The following is a 22,613-nucleotide window of genomic DNA, read 5'->3' on the forward strand; positions in this document are numbered from 1 at the left end:
TTCAACCTTGCACATCTACTGAAGACATCTGATATCCTGGGGTGCTGTGTGGTTTCTGGGCTGTATGGCCGTGTTCTAGCAGCATTCTCTCCTGACGTTTCGCCTGCATCTGTGGCTGGCATCTTCAGAGGATCTGAATTCTCTGAAGATGCCAATACCATCTGACAGCCAGCTGAATAATGCAGGCTAAAACTTCAGGAGAGAGAATGTTGCTAGAACACGCCAAACAGCCCGAAACCTCTACAGCGTCCAGTTATTCTGTCCTGCGGAAAGAGAAATATCCTTGACAATACATTCTGATATCCTTTTGTCTGCAAGCATTTCTTTCTGACATGTAGACTTTTCGCCTCTTGTCATTTTCTTTGTGTAACTATGAATTGCACCTTCGTTTTCTGTTCCTTTCCACTGGTATTTTGTGATCCTGCAGATTTTATGACTTTTTTGTTAATAAAAATTTTAAAAGATATATTTTAGGAATGCGTTCAAGAGCCCACGACTCGGCAACGTTACTACCACCCCAAAGGAACCTGGGTTTGGTCTTTTTTGCAGCCAGGAATCTCTTGAGCCTTGCTAGAGTTGGGTTACCCCATGCCAGCATTATGCGTACTGCCCCTTACCAAAATGGAAATCAACTGGTCACCGAGATCTTAAAGGTGCTGCAGGGAAGAGTTCAGGGTAGGGCAAGAGTGCTGCAGGATGCTAAGAGATGGTCACCAGGGGAGGCATCCCCATTTAAGAAAACAGACATATTCTCTGTGAGATTGCTGATATTGGGGAGAACACACACAGAAGAAGAAGAAGAAGAGTTTGGTTTATATCCCCTTTCTCTCCTGCAGGAGACTCCAAAGGGAGCTGACAATCTCCCTTGCCCTTCCCCTCACAACAAACACTCCTGTGGGGTAGGTGGGGAGCTGAAAGAGCTCCGAGAAGCTGTGACCCCTAGCCCAAGGTCACCCAGGCTGGCGTGTGTGGGGAAGCTGGGGAGTGTACAGGCTAATCTGAATTCCCCAGATAAGCCTCCACAGCTCAGGCGGCAGAGCTGGGAATCAAACCCGGTTCCTCCAGATTAGATACACGAGCTCTTAACTTCCTACGCCACTGCTGCTCCTCCTACGAGCTCTTAACATCCTACGCCACAGCAATCATCTCCTTAGAGCAACATAGGCCCATTCCGCACACGCAAAATAATGCGTTTTCAAACCACTTTCACAACTGTTTGCAAGTGGGTTTTGCTATTCCGCACAGCTTCACAGAGCACTGAAAGCAGTTTGAAAGTGCATTGTTCTGCATGTGCAGATCTCTATGAGAAGAGCCCTTCACAAAGAAAAAAAAATATTGCAGGGTTGCCTTAAAGAGCTAGGGGAGTAGAATGGTTAAGAGCAGGAGACTCTAGCCTAGAGAACTGGATGCAGTCCCCCACTCCTCTATGTGAAGCCTGCTGGGTGACCTTGGGCCAGTCATAGTTCTCTCTGAACTCTCTCAGCCCTACCTCACAAGGTGTCTGTTGTGATTGTGATTGCAAGCCACTTTGAAACTCCTTATAGAAGAGAAAAGCAGGGTATAAAAACAAAGTCTTCTATTTTTTTGGAGTCAAGTCACAGCTGACTTACGGACTCCAGCATGGCAGGGGTTTGGACTTGACGGCCCTTGTGATCTCTTCCAGCTCTACGATTCGACGGCAACCTTGTAGGGGTTTCAAGGCAATGTACACATCTGAGAATCCACCTCCAGAAGTCCACACAAAAAAATAGGATAGAAGGGACGTTGGCTAGTCTTTAAAATGTCATAAGAACCCTGCTTCGCTTTGCTGCAACAGACTGACAACATATTTCATGGCAAGGATCACAGCATGAGTGTGGTGTAGCAGTTAAGGTATTGACCTAGGACTCAGGAAACCCAGATTAATCTTGACTTGCACTATGGAAGCGTTCTTTCTTGCTGCAGTAGAGGTCTCTGATGATATATCCCTCTTCACCGTGCAGGTCTTTCTTTAGATGTTAATAAACAGGAAGAAAACCAGCTTCACACATTTTTATTTCAGTCCCGAGGACCCTGAAGCCCAAGAGATGGTCACCCATTATCGTAGTAAGAACATAAGAACTAGCCTGCTGGATCAGACCAGAGTCCATCTAGTCCAGCTCTCTGCTACTCGCAGTGGCCCACCAGGTGCCTTTGGGAGCTCACGTGCAGGAGGTGAAAGCAATGGCCTGCTGCTGCTGCTGCTCCTGAGCACCTGGTCTGCTAAGGCATTTGCAATCTGAGATCAAGGAGGATCAAGATTGGTAGCCATAGATCGACTTCTCCTCCATCAATCTGTCCAAGCCCCTTTTAAAGCTATCCAGGTTAGTGGCCATCACCACCTCCTGTGGCAGCATCTTCCAAACACCAATCACACGTTGTGTGAAGAAATGTTTCCTTTTATTAGTCCTAGTTCTAATATTAGTCCTAATCGCAACACACTCATTAGTCCTAATCGAAACACACTCATGAGCGAGTATGCTTTCCCCAACTTAGTACATCTCTAAGGTCAGATTTTTTGGTCTTCAGTTTGTAAAATATCAGCAAAGAACGCCACACACTTTTTCTTTTGTTAGTTGAGTCTTTTCTTTGTACTCAGGAGTGCTTTCCAAGACCATATTACCCTATTTTCCATTTGTCTTGCGTCTGCGACCTTTGTAACAATAGGGACTCACCTTGAGACAGTAAGAAAAAAAATAAACATAGCGCCGGCGTGGTGTAGTGGCTAAGAGCAGGTGGATTCTAATCTGGAGAACTGGGTTTGATTCCCCACTCCTCCATCTGAGTGGGAGAGGCTTATCTGGTGAACCAGATGTGTTTCCGCACTCCTGCATTCCTGCTGGGTGACTTTCAGTCAGTCTCAGTCCTCCCTGGACTCTCTCAGCCCCACCTGCCTCGCAAGGTGTCTGTTGAAGGAAGAAGAAGGGAAAGGAACTTGTAAGCCACCTTGAGTCTCCTTACAAGAGAAAATGGTGGGATATAAATCCAAACTCCTCCTCCTCCTCCTTCTTCCAAACAGCGGAACTCATATAAAGATTTCACTTGCATGAATGTCTGGGTTAGAAAAGTCACGGGGTCTGAATGAAATGACCGACGAGATTTGTACAACATAAATTATGAAACCAGCTATCCAGGAACACAGACTGCTTTAAGCATCTGGAGGTTTTTATGTTAAAAATATCACCAGTAGATGAACTCAGGCGCCAGGAAACTTTTTTAGCAGGCTATTGATTGCCAGTACAGTGGCTGGGCTGCCCCCTGGTGGTGACAAAACTCCCTTTCATTTGCATTTGGCCATCATGGGGCTGAGATTTGATTTGGAGGGTTAAGGATATACCCTGTCTGAATTTCTCTTTCTTTCCAGTTAAGACCTCATTTTCTCCCCAAATGCAAATCTGTGGCCAAGTCATGTTGCTTCTCTCTCTTTTTTGGCACCGCATATGACATCACTTCGTTTTCGCCTCCTGCATCCAAACTGAACTTCATATTCTCTTACCTGGTCATCTCTTACCTGGAGTATTGGCCTAGAGGTGCCAGCTCTCGGCTAGGAAATTTCTGGAGATTTGGAGGAGGAACATGGAAGGGGAGACCTCAGCAGGATATATTGCAATGCAGTCTACTCTCCACAACTGCCAGCGTGGTGTAGCGGCTAAGAGCAGGTGGATTCTAATCTGGAAAACTGGGTTTGATTCCCCACTCCTCCACCTGAGTGGTAGAGGCTTATCTGGTGAACCAGATGTGTTTCCGCACTCCTACATTCCTGCTAAGTGACCCTGGGCTAGTTGCAGTTCTTCAGAACTCTCTCTGAGTCCCACCTACCGCACAAGGTGTCTGTTGTGGGGAGAGGAAGGAAAAGGAACTTGTAAGCCACCTTACAGGAGAGAAAGGTGGAGTATCCATCAAAACTCTTCTTCCTTTTCTCCTGGTGAACTGATCTCTGTCATCAGATTTATGGACAGCTGTATGGAGGAGAAGTCGATTTATGGCTACCAATCTTGATCCTCTTTGATCTGAGATTGCAAATGCCTTAACAGACCAGGCGCTCGGGAGCAACAGCAGCAGAAGGCCATTGCTTTCCCATCCTGCATGTGAGCTCCCAAAGGCACCTGGTGGGCTACTGCGAGTAGCAGAGAGCTGGACTAGATGGACTCTGGTCTGATCCAGCTGGCTTGTTCTTATGTTCTTATCAGATCTCGAGACCCCACCTCTAGTCCCGTAACCCTGGCTACAGCTTCCTTCCTCTCTGACCTTTTGGGGTTCCACCTCTTATCTGGTCTAAAACTTTTTTGACTATGGTTGGTCGTTCTAAAAACCCTAAAAGCATTCTGGAACTAATGCACCGCTTTTGGGAGACAATTCTACAGGTAAATTAGGGGTTCATATTTTACACCTCTGCCTATTTGAAAATACAGTCTTGATTTCCAAAGTTGCCATCTGCCTTAAAAGCCAAACTTCTCGTTTGTGTGCGTTCGGGTGCATTTGCATGCTCAAAAGTGTGCTGAAGAATTCATGCATTTGAGAACAATAACTGTGGACTTACCGTGAGGTTCTCTCTTCAGTGGGGTGAAGTCATACAGGCTGGTTAAGTCAGACTTCCTACTGTTCAGGAAGGGTTATGCAAAAAGTTTCTGCTACACTTTTGGATTGTAGGGGGCCGCCCTTCCAGTTATGATAGCCCTGCAGTTTAGACAGGTCGCTATGAAAATTTTTAGTTTGTGATCTCATTACCAGAAATGTAAATCTTCAAGGCAACGAAAGCAAAAAAAAAAAAAAAATTATTGCTTTTGGCTACAACTCACTGATATGACTAACCCTCCTCCTGGGCTCTGAATGTCTTTTCCGTCTTCCTCGCAACAAATGCAAACAATGCCAACCAACTTCTCCAGAACAGAACATAAGCCAATGAACTCAATCTCTCCTGACCACAAGCATATTTGGGTTTTGCATTTCAAAATGACCTAAAACTAAAACAACAGAGTAAATGATTTGCTAATGCCTGGAATCGAATGTTACTTCAAAAGCCAAGTATGTGGACTAATCAGACACTATCTCCTTACGGAAGTGCCAATGCCACAGGTGAGTATGATGTTTCAAAAAATATTTTAATATTTCTGCTATCTGGTTTCAGCGACAACTGAAGATAGACCTTCAACCTGATCCTAAGTCAGTGGTTCTCAATCTTCCTAATGCCGCGACCCTTTAATACAGTTCCTCATGTTGTGGTGACCCCCAATCCTAACATTTATCCATTTTAAGAACATAAGAACAAGCCAGCTGGATCAGACCAGAGTCCATCTAGTCCAGCTCTCTGCTACTCGCAGTGGCCCACCAGGTGCCTTTGGGAGCTCACATGCAGGATGGGAAAGCAATGGCCTTCTGCTGCTGCTGCTGCTGCTGAGCACCTGGTCTGCTAAGGCATTTGCAATCTCAGATCAAAGAGGATCAAGATTGGTAGCCATAGGTCGACTTCTCCTCCATAAATCTGTCCAAGCCCCTTTTAAAGCTATCCAGGTTAGTGGCCATCACCACCTCCTGTGGCAGCATATTCCAAACACCAATCACCCGTTGCGTGAAGAAGTGTTTCCTTTCATTAGTCCTAATTCTTCCCCCCAGCATTTTCAGTGGATGCCTCCTGGTTCTAGTATTGTGAGAAAGAGAGAAAAATGTCTCTCTGTCAACATTTTCTACCCCGTGCATAATTTTATAGACTTCAATCATCTCCCCCCCTCAGACGTCTCCTCTCCAAACTAAAGAGTCCCAAACGCTGCAGCCTCTCCTCATAAGGAAGGTGCTCCAATCCTTCAATCATCCTCGTTGCCCTTCTCTGCACTTTTTCTATCTCTTCGATATCCTTTTTGAGATGTGGTGACCAGAACTGAACACAGTACTCCAAAATTTACTGATGGAGAACACTGATGCAGAGAGTCTTACGCGACCCCTGTGAAAGGGTCGTTCGACCCCCCAAGGGGTCCCGACCCCCAGGTTGAGAACCACTGTCCCAAGTGATGGGACTTGTTGTATTTTTTCCAGTCTGCAAGCTTCGGAAAGCAGCATTCTACCAACACCAATAAACATCACACCATAAATGCAAAATAATCCTATTTATTCACATATTTCAATTTTACACTGTTCATGATCTATCGTTTTCTCAATACAATAAAAAAACCACTTCCAAAGTACAAAAAAGGACCACCGCCCCGTGTCTACAGCAGCCCTCTGCAGCTGAAAGCTACCAAAGAGTGCAATGTTTAAAAAGAATGGTGTAATTTAAATCTCGGGCCGGGGCTGCCTCTCTTCCCGCTTTGTCTGCAAGAGGAAGACTTCTTACGGTTCACCGACTTCAGCAAAGGGAAGGACGACATAAGGCACAGCAGTCGAAGGAACAAAGGGAATCTGGTTTGTGAGTCACCTTCCATGGGTGAGTTTTGGCCTTGCTAAGCAGATGACGAAGTTGGCACTGTCCCCCTCGCTCACTGGAGGTCTGGCCAGAAAGCCACAGATAAATATCTTCTCTTAGTATCAGCTTGACATTCTGGGCACTTCTTGGCTACCTGGAGAAAAGGGGAAGAGCGCATAAGGAAAATGTAGTGGAACAGACATACCTTGACTTAGAAGCATACAGTTGGAAGAGACCCCAAGGGGCATCCAGTCCAACCCCCTGCAATGCAGGAACACACAATCAAAGCACTCCCGACATATGTTCATCCAGCCTCTGTTTAAAAACCTCCAAAGAAGGAGACTCCACCACACTCCGAGGCAGTGAATTCCAGGGTTTGGGGACTTGATAATCCCCGAACGCTGGGTGCGTTACATAATTTACCATAATTTAATCCTGCTTCCGAGGACTGGGTTTCAGAACACTCTTCTTTTTAAAAATATAATAAAATGGCATGAAAGGATGGAAATGAGAGAGTTGGAAATGTTGGATGTATTTAGTATTTATTTATCTAAGGCAGGGGTAGGGAACCTGCGGCTCTCCAGATGTTCAGGAACTACAATTCCCATCAGCCTCTGTCAGCATGGCCAATTGGCCATGCTGGCAGGGGCTGATGGGAATTGTAGTTCCTTTTTTAAAAAAAATAATTTTTATTGTATCGTTTGAATATTACGTTTATATTAATGCTTTTTTTCATTTGTTTTCAAACAATACATTTTCCCCTTTTTCCCCACCCCCCTATATTTTTCATATTTTTGTCAAACAAACAGCAGTAAGTTCATTCTTTGTAATCTTTTCTCCCATTTCTCTTCATTGACTCCAGCTTCTTTCATCCAGTCCTCGTATGTGGTCCATATCTTCAAGATTTCGCTCTGTTTATCTTGCCACAGTTTATTCTTCGTTATTATATAGAAAATGTCCAGTGTCACTTGTTCCCAGATGTAATCCAACCATTTCTGGATTGTCCATTTTTTCTTTTCTTTCCAGCCTAAAGCTATTGTTGCATGTGCTGCTTTGATCATTATTTTGTACATATAGCTATATTTTTTATCTACCCTTCTATCCTCCATTACACCCATGAACATTAAGTCGTTATTTATCTCAATATTAATCTTCACTAGTTTCTCGATATATAATATTACCGTTGTCCAAAATTTTTTCACTTCTATACATTCCATCCACATATGGCTATAATATGCCTGCTGATCTCCACAATGCCAGCATTTAGGGCTGAGTCCTTTAATCATATATGCTAGTTGTTTTGGTGTTCTATACCACTTCAATATAACTTTTCTTTCCAATTCCATATATTTCTCAATCTTTATATTTTTCCAACTATCAATTAGATTTTCAGTTTTCCCAGTGTCTAGAGAACCTTCCTTCTCCCATTTTTGTTTCAATGTTCTTATCATAAAGTCTCTATCATCAACCATATACTTATATATGTGTCCCAAAATTTTCCCTTTACATTTTTCATATAGTTCTAAACATTTAGCCATTATACATTCTCCTCTTATTCGTGAAACCTTTATCTTTTCCCAGATGCCCCTCAGGACCAACCAGTTCTCATTACCTCCTAACTCTATAAAATTTTGTACAGTCATAATTTCTCCTCCTTCTCTTATCAGATTTGCAACAGTCTGAATCCCTTGTCTTTTCAATATTTTTATCGCTTTTTTCCCATCTTTTCCGGCCACACTTGCCAATGGTGCCACATCCAGTGTACCGGGCATCCATTTACCTCTCCATTTTCCCCATATATCTAATAACACCTTTCTTGGCCCTATTGCGGTTTGGTTCCCTCTCTTCAACTCATTATTAAATATTCCATAGGCTCCAATCCCTTCATTTATTTCATTTTCAAATTTAACCCATCCTTCACTATTTTCTTCATTTATGTTCATCAGATTTTTAATCTGGAATGCTTCATAATACTCTTGCATTTTAGGTATCCCCCATCCTAAATAATTTTTCGTCATGTAAATTATCTTGTTCATAATTCTAGGATTTTTTTGATTAAACACCCATGCTTTCAGCTTTCTGTCCCATTCCTCAAATTGCTTCTTCTTAATTTCTAAAGGTAGAGTTCGAAATAAATAAAACATTTTTGGCATTATACACATTTTTAGTGCTTTGATTTTCCCTGTAATCGATAGAGTTTTCTTATCCCATTCTTTTAATTGTTTTAATATTTTGTTCCATCTTTCCTCATAATTATATTTAAACATCTTCTCCTTTCTCTGTGTTATTATAATACCTAAATATTTAATTTTCTTTTTTATTAGTTTTCTATCTAGTTGTCTTTTTTCCACGTTAACCCCCATTATCTCTGTTTTTTCCATGTTTACTTTTAATCCAGAGTAATTTTGAAAATCTTCTAGAATAATTTTTAGTTCATTCATTGTATCTACCGGATTCACCGTTATTATTAATATATCATCTGCAAATAAGTTCAATCTTATCTCTTCGTGTTTTACTTTGTATCCTTTTATCCTTCCATTATTATTAATCCTTTCTGCCAGGAATTCCATTGCCATTATAAACAAATGTGGCGAAAGTGGGCATCCTTGCTTTACCCCTCTTTCGATATTTATTGTTCCTGTCCATCCATCATTTATTCTTATCTTTGCCTTTCCTCTTTGATATAACTCTCGTAGAGTATTTATAAGTTGTTTTCCAAAGCCAAAATTTTCCAAAGTTTGAAATAAATAATTGTGACTAACTGTATCAAACGCTTTATATACATCTAACTTTATCATTGCATATTTTTTATTCTTACCATGTTCTATTACGTTTAATACATTCCTTAGTGGGTTACTTATGTCTCTACCTCTTATAAACCCATGTTGCTCTTGTCCTATTAATTCCGGGAGAACATTTTTTAATCTGTTTGCTAATACTTTCGCAAAGATCTTGTAATCTTGATTTAATAGACTAATTGGTCTATATGACTCCACTTGTTCTGGATTCCGTCCTGGTTTTGCAATAGTTATTATTTCCGTTTCTCTCCATGTCTCTGGCACCTTCTGTCCTTTTAGAATTTGATTAAACAATATTTGCATCTCGGGAATTAATACTTCTGCCATTTCCTTATAATATTCTGCTGTAAATCCATCTAACCCTGGGGATTTTTTATTTTTCAACCCTTTAATTACATTGTCTATTTCTACTTGTGAAATGGGCTCTTCCATTTGATCTCTCTGTTCCTGTGTTATAACCTTTTTTGGTTTGTCATCAAATTTTTCATTATGGACATAACTAAATAGTTCCTTATAAAATTCTTCGAATTTCTTCCTTATTTCTTTATTTTCTATTATCAATTTATTATTTTTATCTTTTATCGCTCTTATTCTCTGTTTCTCCTTTCTCTTTTTCAAATAATTTGCTAATCTTTTCATTGAGTTTATGTTTGTTCTTTGAAATTCATTTTTAATCCATATTTCCTTTTTCCACATCTCTACTTTATCTAACTCATCTAGCTGTGCTTTTAACTTATTTAGTTCGTTTTTCATTATAATATCATATTTAGTCTGGAGTTGCAACCTTTTATCTTTAATCTCTTCTACTAACTTTTTCCTTTCCAGATTTACTATTTTATTCCATCTTGCTTCTCTAGATAAACAATAGCCTCTGATTACTGCCTTGGGATGCATCCCCACACTATTTCATTTTGAGACCCGATCCTTTATTTTCTGCAAAATAGTGCCTTTATTTTTTTCTTGTAATTCTTTCTCTGTCTTTCTCTATTTTTTCCATACTCATATATTTTTTTATATCTCCATCTATATTGTTTTGCTTCTCCCTCTACCCTGAACGCATTGGCAAACCAAGCGGGGCATGGTCCGAAATCCATTCCTATATCGTTTCTATTTTCCATCGCTGTGCCAAATTACTCTTATTTTTTTACCAAAAATAACATAGTCTATATATGTATATTTTTTTATGTCTATTTGAGAAGTAGGTTGGTTGTTCGAGGAGTTTCACCTGAGTTCATTATACATGTTTACAAGATTCCATTTCTTTAATATTTCATGTCCCCTTAAATCCATATTGCAGTCTCCCATAATTAAGCGTGTCTCCTGAGAAAAAAAAAACTTTGAAGTCTGGCTCTAACTGTTTATCCATAAACTTTTCTGTTTCTTATTTGGGGCATATATAAATTCATTATTGTTAATGTGGAAATCCATTTAGTTTTCCCTCTTTAACAATAATCCAGCGATCCATTCTGTGGTCTCTGACTAAGTCTTCTACAACTTGAAAATCAATGCTTCTCTCTTATCAAAATGCTTAGCAACACCATTTCTTTTTTACATTGCTTCGAGATTCCCCAGCAATTCTTTTCCACCCTGGCATTCTTATTAAATCTTTCTATATCTATCTTCTTTTTTTTATGGAGTCTCTTTGGAGAGGCATAAAAAATCCGAGACGTGTTTGTTTAATAAACCTGGTAAGTTTGTATCTCTTGGAGTCTGAGTTTAGACCATTTTATGTTAATTGAAGCTATTTTTACTCTTACTGCAAAACATCATTTTGGTAACTGCACTTTTTATTTTTTTCCAGAACCCTGCCTGTTTGTGGCCACATTTTTCAAAATTCTTCCCCCACTCTGTCCCTCCCTGTTCCCCCCTCCCTTTCTCCAACTATTATTCCTTATGGGGATAAAACTTCCCCACCATGTTGGAGCTTTGTTATCAAAGGGCTTCTGCACACCCCGATCCCTCGGCATTCCACTTACTTCTTAATATAATTATAAAAATTACCAGCAAAAAAACCTTCTTTCTCAATCTGTGGTGATTTTCTAATACAGATCCTTCTATTTTTTAAATTTTCTTCTGTTCTGGTTGCTTATCTACAATCAGAGTGTTATTTACATTCTTTAGTTTCTGGGCATTTTTAGCCAATACACTTTATTTAGCAGAGTCTAAACTAGGGCCGGTGTTATTTTTTTGCCATTAATCTGTTAATAAACTTTTGCAAAAAACTATATTAGTTTCTTATTAGTCTTATTATTAAAAGCTTATAGTGGTAAGATTAATTAGTAATAGTGTGAAAAGTTAAGACAGACCAGAAAACAGCTTTTATTCTACTGAAGAAGTCTTTATCTCCTTGGGTCCAGATTCTGCTTTTTTCTATCCTTAAGTTATGGCATCTGTTTTAGAAGACAATGTATTTTTTCCTCGAATCCCACTTTCGCATCAAGAAGTTGGTTTTCTTTCTTTTTGTAAGAATGTTTTCATCAAGTCAGGCTTTGTTGTTCTCTTTCCCTTGCTTACGTTCCTTTGCCTTCTCTATTGTTGTTTCTAACTGGCCTTTCTGCCAGTTTGCTTGAATTTTGTTTGGGAGATTTCAAAAGGAACCCAGCTTTCTTTTCTCCTGCCGTTTCCTGCAACTTCTCCAGCTTCTTCAGGGGTCTGTACGATTTTATTTATTATCTTTTCAATATCTTTCCAGACCCCTTTCAAGCTCTCCATAGTTGCCTTTTCAAAAGTCTCAAATGCCTGTTTTAGCTTCCAAATGGATTCAGTAAACATTTTGGTTTTGCCAAGCTAGCTTTCTGAATCACAACCGTCCGGCTTGTTTATATAGCTTTTAATGAGTTTAAATTCACTCACCGACTCCGCTGAGGCTTTGCACTGCTGCCCGGAGTTGTCTTTTAATTAGGTTGTTGAGATTTCTGTTTGATCTGGCTATATTTTCATTCTTTTGCTGGTATTTTATTTATTTCTGCCGGAGGTATCTCGATTTGCGACTAGCCGGTGTCGCACATGCGCAGGAAGCCGGGAATTGTAGTTCCTGAACATCTGGAGAGCCGCAAGTTCCCTACCCCTGATCTAAGGTCACAGACCATTGCAGCTGAATAAAACAAGTCGAGACTCATTCTGCACATGCAGAATAATGCACTTTCAAACTGCTTTCAGTGTTCTTTGAAGCTGTGCAGAATGACAAAATCCACTTGCAAACGGCATGTGCGGAAGGGGCCAAAGTTCCAGAACAATAAAATGGAAGACATTCAAGAAATAACAAATAGACAGTAAAATTATAACCGTTATAGAAATATTTAGAGAAATAAAAGGAAAATATAGTTAATCAATAAAACTATTTACAGGCCCTGTGGGACATACAGAGTTTCCGCAGGGCCTGTAAAACAGACCTGTTCTGCCAGGCGTTTGGCCAGCCGGGGTAACATCGAAAATCTGCTATATAGCGAACATCTGGCCTTCCGTGGGCACGTGAAAGGGAGAGGGGTGGGAGCTGAAGCCGTCAGTCATTTATATGTGGTTCTTTGGATTATGGGCAGTGATTGTTTTAACTGATTTTAATGCATGATGTTGGACACCGCCCAATTCGAAAAAGAAATAAAGTAAAATCCAGAACCTTTTTCTTAAAAGATAACAATATTACTGGGGTGCTGTGTGGTTTCCGGGCTGTGTGGCCATGTTCTAGCAGCATTCTCTCCTGACATTTCGCCTGCATCTGTGGCTGGCATCTTCAGAGGATCTGATAGTAGGAATGGAAAGCAAGTGGAGTATATATACTGTGAGGTCAAAAGGTGAGGCCCTCTGAATAGAGTAGCCTGGTATGTGAGTCACAAAGAAGTCTGTAGCCTGGGAGTAACAATGAAGATAGCAAGGTCAATAGGTGAATGGATCTGAATAGAAGTATCCTGGTCTTTGATTGATATTGTCTATAGTTGTCCTGTGTTTGTGTGGAGCTGATTTGTCACTGTCTTGATTCTAGAGTTTTTCAACACTGGCAGCCAAATTCTGTTCATTTTCATGGTTTCTTCCTTCCGGTTGAACCTTTTGACCTCAAAGTATATATACTCCACTTGCTTTCCATTCCTGCTATCAGATCCTCTGAAGATGCCAGCCACAGATGCAGGCAAAATGTCAGGAGAGAATGCTGCTAGAACACGGCCATACAGCCCGGAAACCACACAGCACCCCAGTGATTCCGGCTGTGAAAGCCTTCGACAATATACCAATTATTTTCCACGTGTACAAACTTGTTTAGATCTGCCTTCGGATACTACGAAAGGTGACCAAGGCTTTCCCACAGGCACAGCTTACCACAGATTTCCCCAGTGGCCAAAGCTTGTGTCTTGGAAACATTTTCTGTGAAATCATTTTGTGCACCTCCTCCCCTGTCAGGAACCGCGCCTGGTGATTGAGGGGCATTCCTAGCTTACTGCCTTTGCAACAAATCACAAGTATGTTGACCGGGATGGTATCCGGGTGACAGAGGGGTGATTTCACTTCAGCGGAATTGTTGCAAGATATATGTAACCAGCCTACTATATGTAACCAGCCTACTTCCTCTCTCTTGATCTTTATGGCTTAACACTTTATGGCAGACCTGGGCATTATACGGCCCGCGGGCCACATCCGGCCCGCCGGATGACCCTGACTGGCCCACCCCTGCCCTAGACCAACGAGCCGATAGTAATCCAGCCTTATTGCGCCTATCTATGCACGCAGAAACGGAAGGCCTTCCCGTAGAACAGGGGTAGGGAACCTGCGGCTCTCCAGATGTTCAGGAACTACAATTCCCATCAGCCAATTGGCCATGCTGAAAGGGGCTGATGGGAATTGTAGTTCCTGAACATCTGGAGAGCCGCAGGTTCCCTACCCCTGCCGTAGAAGAAAATTCAAGGATTGCTACTCCGAGGCAGGCAATGGCAAACTTTGCCTGCCATGTAAAATACAATATATGGTAGTTCCTTTCATTATGCGGAATTGAGTTCAGCCTTTCGGCCCGGCCCTCCACAATATTTTCTGTTTCTTATGCGGCCCCATGGAAAAAATAATTGCCCACCCCTGCTTTATGGCTTAACACATCCTCTGCAATGGGCTTTACTGGGGCTGTAGCACCACCACCCCCACCACCCCCAGTTTGACGCTTGCCACTTACCTGGTTCTGGCTCAGTAGCTGGGTGGTGGGAGAGGTTGGACAGGTGTGGCTTGGGGTAGGAGGGAAGGTGAAGACAGGGGGAGGGTGGAGAGGAGTGGCTTGGGGTAGGGTGAGGGCAGCAAGGTGAGGCTTGGGGTGGTGGGTAGGGGGGAACGGAATGACTTTGGGTGCGGGGAGGTCAGAAAGGTGAGGGTTCTTATGGAGGAGGGAGGCAAGGTGAGGCTTGAGGTGGTGGGAGGATGGAAAGGTGAGGATCTGCAGGCCCGGTTTGGGTGTTTTGGGGTGGGGTGGAGAGGCAGGAGGGCTTTGCTGGCCGAGGAGCAGGTAGGTTTGGGAGAGGTTGGGCAGGGCATGGGCCAATGGGTGTGCTTGAGTGGTTTATGCATCCCACACGGCAATTGGCTAAGGGTCGTCATCGGATGTCTGAACCCTTAGCCAATTATTTATGGTAAGATTACCCATCAGGTCCTTTGAACTGCCAGCTTTGATTTTTTTAAAAGTCTCAAGTTTATTGTTATTGTTGTTGTTATTATTATTATTATATTTATAGGCCGCCTCACCCCCAAAGAGCTCGAGGCGGCTCACAATACAGCTGTTCCAATAACAGCACATAAAATACATAACTAAAACTAACCCCATTAAAACAAATTTCCACAGCAGCAGTTTCTTAAAATTTAAATGACAAAGTTAACAGCAAGCAAGATTAAAGACAGGCGCCCGATCAAAAAGGCTGGGCTATTCCTTTCAGAGATACATTGCCCCCAATTCCTCCGCAAGTATAAGGACTATAGACTTTTTTTTTTAAAGCCACAAATTCAGAGAACCTGATACATTTTTGGGTTTAGTGGCATATTGATATGATGCTATTGAATCACCAATAACAGGAGAAGAAAAACTATCTGCAGTATGGAAAGGAAACGACTACTGGGAGGGAAACGACTGACGCGTGGGCGGGATCAAGAAAACCCAAACTTTCCCATCCCCACAGCAGCCGACCAGACTTTGCAGCAATCTTTCCCAAAACTTTGAAGCAAAGCAGGCTTGGGAAAGATTAGGAAAAAAAAGATGGGGGAAACCTGAGAGTCGCATGAGTGCCACGGGGAAAACCACTTCCCCGTAGCAACCAACTCAGGGCAAATAAACCACGTGGAAACACCCACATAATGGGGATGCTGACATCCACGCAGAAAGCACCTCCGGGGTGAGAAAAGAGGAAACCAACTTCTCAGACCCACCTGTGGTCCGAACGACACAGTTTCGTAATGTCTGCCAATGATCTTTCTTTAGAGGTTTTGAAGCAGAAGCAAGATGGTCCTCGGACCACAAGGCTGATTCTGTGAACTGTGATTCTGTGCAAAGGCCTGTTATTCCAGTCAACAATTGAGACTCGTGAAGGTATCAAGAGCCGCTAACCTGGATAGCTTTAAAAGGGGCTTGGACAGATTTATGGAGGAGAAGTTGATTTATGGCTACCAATCTTGATCCTCTTTGATCTGAGATTGCAAATGCCTTCACAGTCCAGGTGCTCAGGAGCAGCAGCAGCAGCAGAAGGCCATTGCTTTCACCTCCTGCACATGAGCTCCCAAAGGCACCTGGTGGGCCACTGCGAGTAGCAGAGAGCTGGACTAGATGGACTCTGGTCTGATCCAGCAGGCTAGTTCTTATGTTCTTAAGAGCTTTTATTGAACCGTGTCAGTACACCAGGTTCAAGACGCCAGAGCTGAGGGCTCTATCTTCTGTTCCTGGCATATATCAGAAAATCTTCTGTCCCTGGCATATATCAGACCTTGGGCCCATCCCAAACTCCCAGCACGGTTGTTCCCTTTCTCACTTGGCCTACACAGTTACACAGGATGAAAATCACGGGCAAGCAGCCGCAGCAGAGCTGTCCACAGCTTCAGGAGCAGCAGCTAGCGAGCTGGCTGAGGACAAAGCTGGACCCCGTTCAGCAGGGAGCTGTCCACACTAGGATATTAGCTTGTGGCATAGCCCTTGTCCTGAGCCAGTCCCTGGATACTGAGGACTCTGCTGCAGAGCCTGCAGACATGGTGGAGCCGGACTTGGCTGTTCACAAGGAAATGCAGGCAACAGAGCCAGCTCCAAGCCTTCTCCTGCAAGCCAAGGCAGAGCCTGGTGCCACGCAGCTGGGAGAGTTGTCAGGAATCTCAGAGGAGCCAAGTAATGAGCCAGCTGCCCTACGGAGACAAAGGGAGATGCTGCAGCTACAGAGTAAAAGGAGCAGTGCTCGCATTGCTGCTAGGCACGTTGAAGGCTCTGCGAAACGGAAGCATCTGCCTCTGAGAAGAAGAAGAGTTTGGATTTATATCCTCCCTTTCTCTCCTGTAGGAGACTCAAAGGGGCTGACAATCTCCTTGCCCTTCCCTGCTCACAACAAACACCCTGTGAGGTGGATGGGGCTGAGAGAGCTCCGAAGAGCTGTGACTAGCCCAAGGTCACCCAGCTGGCGTGTGTGCGAGTACACGGGCTAATCTGAATTCCCCAGATAAGCCTCCACAGCAAAAGCGGCGGAGTGGGGAATCAAACCCGGTTCCTCCAGATTAGAAGGCCTCTGCTCTTAACCGCTATGCCACTGCTGCTATGCCAGTAAGATCCTGCTCCTTGCAGCATCCTAGCCTCATTAGCCAAGACCTCCTATATAGACCCTGTTTTGGGCTTGGCTCTGCCTGGGTGCAACGAGTGTACTTCCTGGTAAGCTTCCTGTGCCTGGCCTCCCTCTCTGGCTCTCAGCCTGACTGCCTGACCTCCTGCCTGAGCCTGGACTTCGGACAGCCATGACCGCACCTGTGCCTGCCGCCTGCCCTGACTCTGGACTGGCTGACCACACCTCCCATGCGGCCCGCTTTGCCTCTGGCTCAACCGGCCATACTCTTTAATTCCTGCCTGCAGCCACAGCCCTGTTTATATGTTACACTGGACACTCATATGCCATATGTAAATTCAATCCTTGATTTTTCTTTATATGTGCACTAAATACCCCAAGGGTCATCAAGTCCAACCCCCTGCAATGCAGGAACACACAATCAAAGAACTCCTGACATATGTTCAACCTTCAGAGAAGGAGACTCCACAACTCTCCAAGGCAGTGTAGTGGTTAAGAGCGAGTGGATTCTAATCTGGAGAACCAGGTTTGATTCTCCACATTCCTCTATCTGAGTGGCAGAGGCTTACCTGGTGAGCCAGATGTGCTTCCGCACTCCTACATTCCTGCTGGGTGACCTTGGGCTAGTCACAGTTCTTTGAGAACTCTCTCAGCCCCACCTGCCTCACAAGGTGTCTGTTGTGGGGAAAGGAGCCTGTAAGCCACCTTGAGTCCCCTTACAGGAGAGAAAGGTGCGGTATAAAACCAAACTCTTCTTCTTTTGCATTTAGCTGCTGACTGGGTCTGTCATCTACATTACTCCTGTGGACGTGGGAAAAAAACTGTTGGAATTACGGGCGCGGATGGGTCCACTCATGGGTGGCTGAGTCCCGGTTTGCCAGCTCCATCAAAACAACAGGAGTCTGCTGTTCTGTGATAGGCGTATAGGGGCTCCCCCTGTGCATCTCAAAGCGGCTTGAATATAGCTGCTGTCAGGGACGGCTTTAGCATCATGCCTTAGAACACAGGTGTCAAACTTGCGGCCCTCCAGATGTTCATGAACTGCAATTCCCATCAGCCCTTGCCAGTATAGCCAATGCTCAGGTTGGGAGAGACTGATGGGAATTGCAGTTCATGAACATCTGGAGGGCCGCGAGTTTGACACCCCTGCCTTAGAACATTCACAATGAGATGTTTGCTCAGTTTTGGGTGGATGTAAAAGTTTCCACCGAGCGTTGCAGCCTTGCTCAGCATTCTTGAAATCAGAGTTTGTCCTCTGGATCTGGAGAAACTAATCTTGCCATCTGGGATTTGTTTCTGCCAATGAGGTCACAACACACTGTTGTTCTGAGAGGCTTCGAGGAATGTTCAGTGCGCTTTCAGCTCAAAAAGGAAGGATGGATCAAATGCCGGGAGAGAGCGGGAAAACGTGTTTTTTTAAAATGAGACTTTTTTTTACCTAAAATCTCCCTGCCTGTTCTTTTAACCTGACCTTATACATTCATGGAATCCTTTTATTTCATGGAATCCTTTTATACATTCATGTAATCCTGGAGGAGCAGTGGCGTAGGAGGTTAAGAGCTCATGAATCTAATCTGGAGGAACCGGGTTTGATTCCCAGCTCTGCCGCCTGAGCTGTAGAGGCTTATCTGGGGAATTCAGATTAGCCTGTGCACTCCCACACACGCCAGCTGGGTGCCCTTGGGCTAGTCACAGCTTCTCGGAGCTCTCTCAGCCCCACCCACCTCACAGGGTGTTTGTTGTGAGGGGGGAAGGGCAAGGAGATTGTAAGCCCCTTTGAGTCTCCGCCAGGAGAGAAAGGGGGGATATAAATCCAAACAACAACTCCTCCTCCTCCTCCTCCTCCTCATCATCATCAAAAACCACCAAAAGGATGTAGTGCTTCGGATCCGATTTTTTATTCTGTAGGAGAATAATCCTGTTAATGGATTCTTCTGACTTTTGTGGAGGGCTGGAGGCTGGCAAATGAGGGACCTGGATAGTTTGGGGCCTTCCTAGATCCTAGTTCAGTGGTGGTGAACCTATGGCACGGGTGCCAGAGGTGGCAATCAGAGCCCTCTCTGTGGGCACGCACAAACAGAGGCCCCCCCCCCACACACACACATCTAGGCTGGCCTGGGCTGCTGGCTTGTTTATTAGCATGAAAACTAAGACCTAGTTTTGGGGAAGCAGCACTTAACCCTGTTAAGTGCTATTAAACTCCACTGATTTTCATGTGAAGAACTAAAGCGCGATCCTTTACCTGGGAGTAAGCTTGGTTGCTAGTAATGGGGCTTGCTTCTGAGTAAACCCTCCTAGGGTTGTGATTCACCCGTTAGAAGAGTTGCACAGTTGCTTCAAAGCAAAGCCACTGACTACCACCAAGCTTACTCCTGAGTAACTCATGCCTCTGAGCCATTTTTTCTGAACTAAAACCTCAGTATTCTGGTTAAATTGCCGTGTTGGCACTTTGCGATAAATAAGTGGGTTTTTGGTTGCAATTTGGGCACTCGGTCTTGAAAAGGTTCACTATCACTGTCCTAGTTTGTCTGAAGGCGGAGGAGAGAAGGAGGAGGAGTTTGGATTTATACCCCGCCTTTCTCTCCTGTAAGGAGACTCAAACGGGCTCACAAACTCTTTCCCCTTCTTCTCCCCACAACAGACACCTGGTGAGGCAGGTGGGGCTGAGAAAGCTCAGAGAGAACTCCGACTAGCCCAGGGGTAGGGAACCTGCGGCTCTCCAGATGTTCAGGAACTACAATTCCCATCAGCCTCTGTCAGCATGGCCAATTGTAGTTCCTGAACATCTGGTGAGCCGCAGGTTCCCTACCCCTGGACTAGCCCAAAGTCACCCAGCAGGAGTGGGGAAACAAACCCAGCTCTCCAGATTATAGTCCCCCTGGTCTTCATCACTACTGCACGGTGGCTCTAAGGGCGAGACCCCTCCTATATCGAGAACTGCTCATCCCACACCAGATCTTTGGTTGTCGTGAAATTCTAAGGGGGGGAGGGAGAATTATGTACATCGCCCTGGACTTCCTGGGTAAAGGGCGGGACAAAATCACAGTAGATTCTTAAGTGAAAATGAATTAACAGGAAGCTGTTCCTGTTGGCAGCAGAGGACAGGACTTGCGATAAGGGGTGTAAATTAAGGTTTCTGACAGGGTATTAGGAAAAACCTTTTTACAGTAAGAGTTGTTCAGCAATGGGAGACGGTGAACTCCCCCTCACTGGCAGTCTCTACGCAGAGGCTGCCTTTCACGGCCTACTGTTTTGACATAATTTATTAGAGCCATCTTAACTCATATTTATTGTATTTTAAATTGATTGTGCTCTATCTGTACTGTACACCGCCCTGAGCCCTCCGGGGGAGGGCGGTCTATAAACCCAAATAATAATAATAATAATAATAATGTTTTTGGGCGCTGTGTGGTTTCCGGGCTGTATGGCCGTGTTCTACAGCCCGGAAACCACACAGTGCCCAAGTGAAAGCCTTCGACAATACAACAACAACAACAACAACAACAACAACAACAACAATAATAACCGCTGCTAGTTTGCCTGCTCCTGATCAATTTTTACAGGCTGCTTGTGCCATTTTATTCCTTGAAAAACAGAGAAGGAAAACTCACTTAAAGCAAGCACTCCCTCATATGTGATGGAATTCCATGACGCTGAGGCCCCAGCTACTAAAGCAAATCTCTGGGGCTAGAAATGAATTACAAACTCTTAGAAATCCAAACCCGCAGAAAAAAAAAATCTGAAATTTTGGCAGCCCGGCAGCATATTTTATGTGTTCAACAGGCTGTTCTACATGTCCTAATGTCATCATGCTGTATCATACGGGTTCCTAAGGGAAGGCTTTCAAAGTTAATCTAAGAATGCTGTCAGCAATTTTCAGGGAAAGGAATGATCACATCTTTTATTATGATTGATGTAGCCATACTGCTTTTTAGAAGAAAAGTTAAACATAAGAACATAAGAACAAGCCAGCTGGATCAGACCAGAGTCCATCTAGTCCAGCTCTCTGCTCCTCACAGTGGTCCACCAGGTGCCTTTGGGAGCTCACGTGCAGGATGTGAAAGCAATGGCCTTCTGCTGCCGCCGCCGCCGCCGAGCATCTGGTCTGCTAAGGCATTTGCAATCTCAGATCAAAGAGGATCAAGATTGGTAGCCATAAATCGACTTCTCCTCCATAAATCTATCCAAGCCCCTTTTAAAGCTATCCAGGTGAGTGGCCATCACCCCCTCCTGTGGCAGCATATTCCAAACACCAATCACACGTTGCGTGAAGAAATGTTTCCTTTTATTAGTCCTAATTCTTCCCCCCAGCATTTTCAGTGTGTGCCCCCTGGTTCTAGTATTGTGAGGTTTTTATAGTTGGTTTTTATACCTCATTTTCCTTTACAATAATGAGTCTCAAATAAGTTTGCAATTGCCTTCCCCCCACCCCCACCCATGGAAAACTTGTGGGGTAGGTGGGGCTGAGAGAGTTCTGAAGAACTGTGACTGGCCAAAGGTCACCCAGCAGGCTTCATGTGCAGGAGCAGGGAAACAAGCCTGGTTCACCAGATTACAGGAGGTGAAGAAGAAGAAGAAGAGTTTGGATTTATATCCCCCCTTTCTCTCCTGCAGGAGACTCAAAGGGGCTGACAATCTCCTTGCCCTTCCCCCCTCACAACAAACACCCTGTGAGGTAGGTGGGGCTGAGAGAGCTCCAAGAAGCTGTGACTAGCCCAAGGTCACCCAGCTGGCGTGTGTGGGAGTGCACAGGCTAATCTGAATTCCCCAGATAAGCCTCCACAGCTCAGGGAATCAAACCCGGTTCCTCCAGATTAGATACACGAGCTCTTACCACTCCTACGCCATCTTTAAGTCAAGGCTGTTTTGAGAACAGAAGGAGGAGAATAAAACCCAGTCCCAGATTAGAGTCCACTTGTGCGAAGGGGTGAGGAATCACACCCGGTTTTCCAGATTAGAGTCTGCTCATGTGAAGGAGTGGGGAATCAAACCCGGTTTTTCAGATTGGAGTCCACCCCTCTTAACCACTACATTGTGCTAGCCACTGCACTGTTATGTTTTCTAAGACACCAGGCCTGGGTTTCCTGGAATCAACCTACAACAGTGAGCAAAATCATTTGAGAGGAATGTTTTTAGTGGGGTAAATATTGTCCCATGTCCCAGGGTGGGGAACCAATCAGTAAGTATTATCGAAGGTGTTCACAGCCGGATACAACTGGTTCTGGTGGGTTTTCCTTATTGTAGACAAAAGTGGGATATAAAACCCAACTCTTCTTTAGTTGGAGACAGTTTGTTCAACAAGATTACCATGTGATTTACAAGAATTCCACGGTGCAAGGAGTTGAGAGAACAAGACATTTCCCTGGAAACCGACAGAGTTAGAACGCCATTGACAGGATTTCAATCAGAAACCGCCATGCAAAAGGCGCGATCACGTCACGGAGTAGTGTTCGCCAGGCGATTTAGCCATTCTTTTTTGCATGTAAGACAGCAGGTCAAGAACATTTCCTAATCCTTGTGCACTGAGTAGACTGTTTCCTTCCAAGAAAATAACATTCATTTTCCTGTATTGTGTCACCTGGGGAGATTATGCGCAGCCTTGCGCCATGATCTCTCATTCGAAGAAAT

The 22,613-nt window shown here is 44.1% G+C and overlaps 1 protein-coding gene across 1 annotated transcript in view; it reads right to left on the minus strand.

Moving 5' to 3' along the window:
• Nucleotides 1-6,104: 6,104 nt before the first annotated feature.
• RTEL1 (regulator of telomere elongation helicase 1) overlaps nt 6,105-22,613 on the minus strand; it is a 150,158-nt gene continuing 133,649 nt past the window's right edge. Inside the window, exon 30 of the mRNA XM_048497934.1 lies at nt 6,105-6,569. Within this exon, the coding sequence (XP_048353891.1) occupies nt 6,489-6,569 (81 nt within the window). The 3' untranslated portion in view covers nt 6,105-6,488. The remainder of the gene's footprint in view (nt 6,570-22,613) is intronic.

This window comes from Sphaerodactylus townsendi, linkage group LG05 (assembly GCF_021028975.2).
Source record: "Sphaerodactylus townsendi isolate TG3544 linkage group LG05, MPM_Stown_v2.3, whole genome shotgun sequence".
Classification (NCBI taxonomy): domain Eukaryota; kingdom Metazoa; phylum Chordata; class Lepidosauria; order Squamata; family Sphaerodactylidae; genus Sphaerodactylus; species Sphaerodactylus townsendi.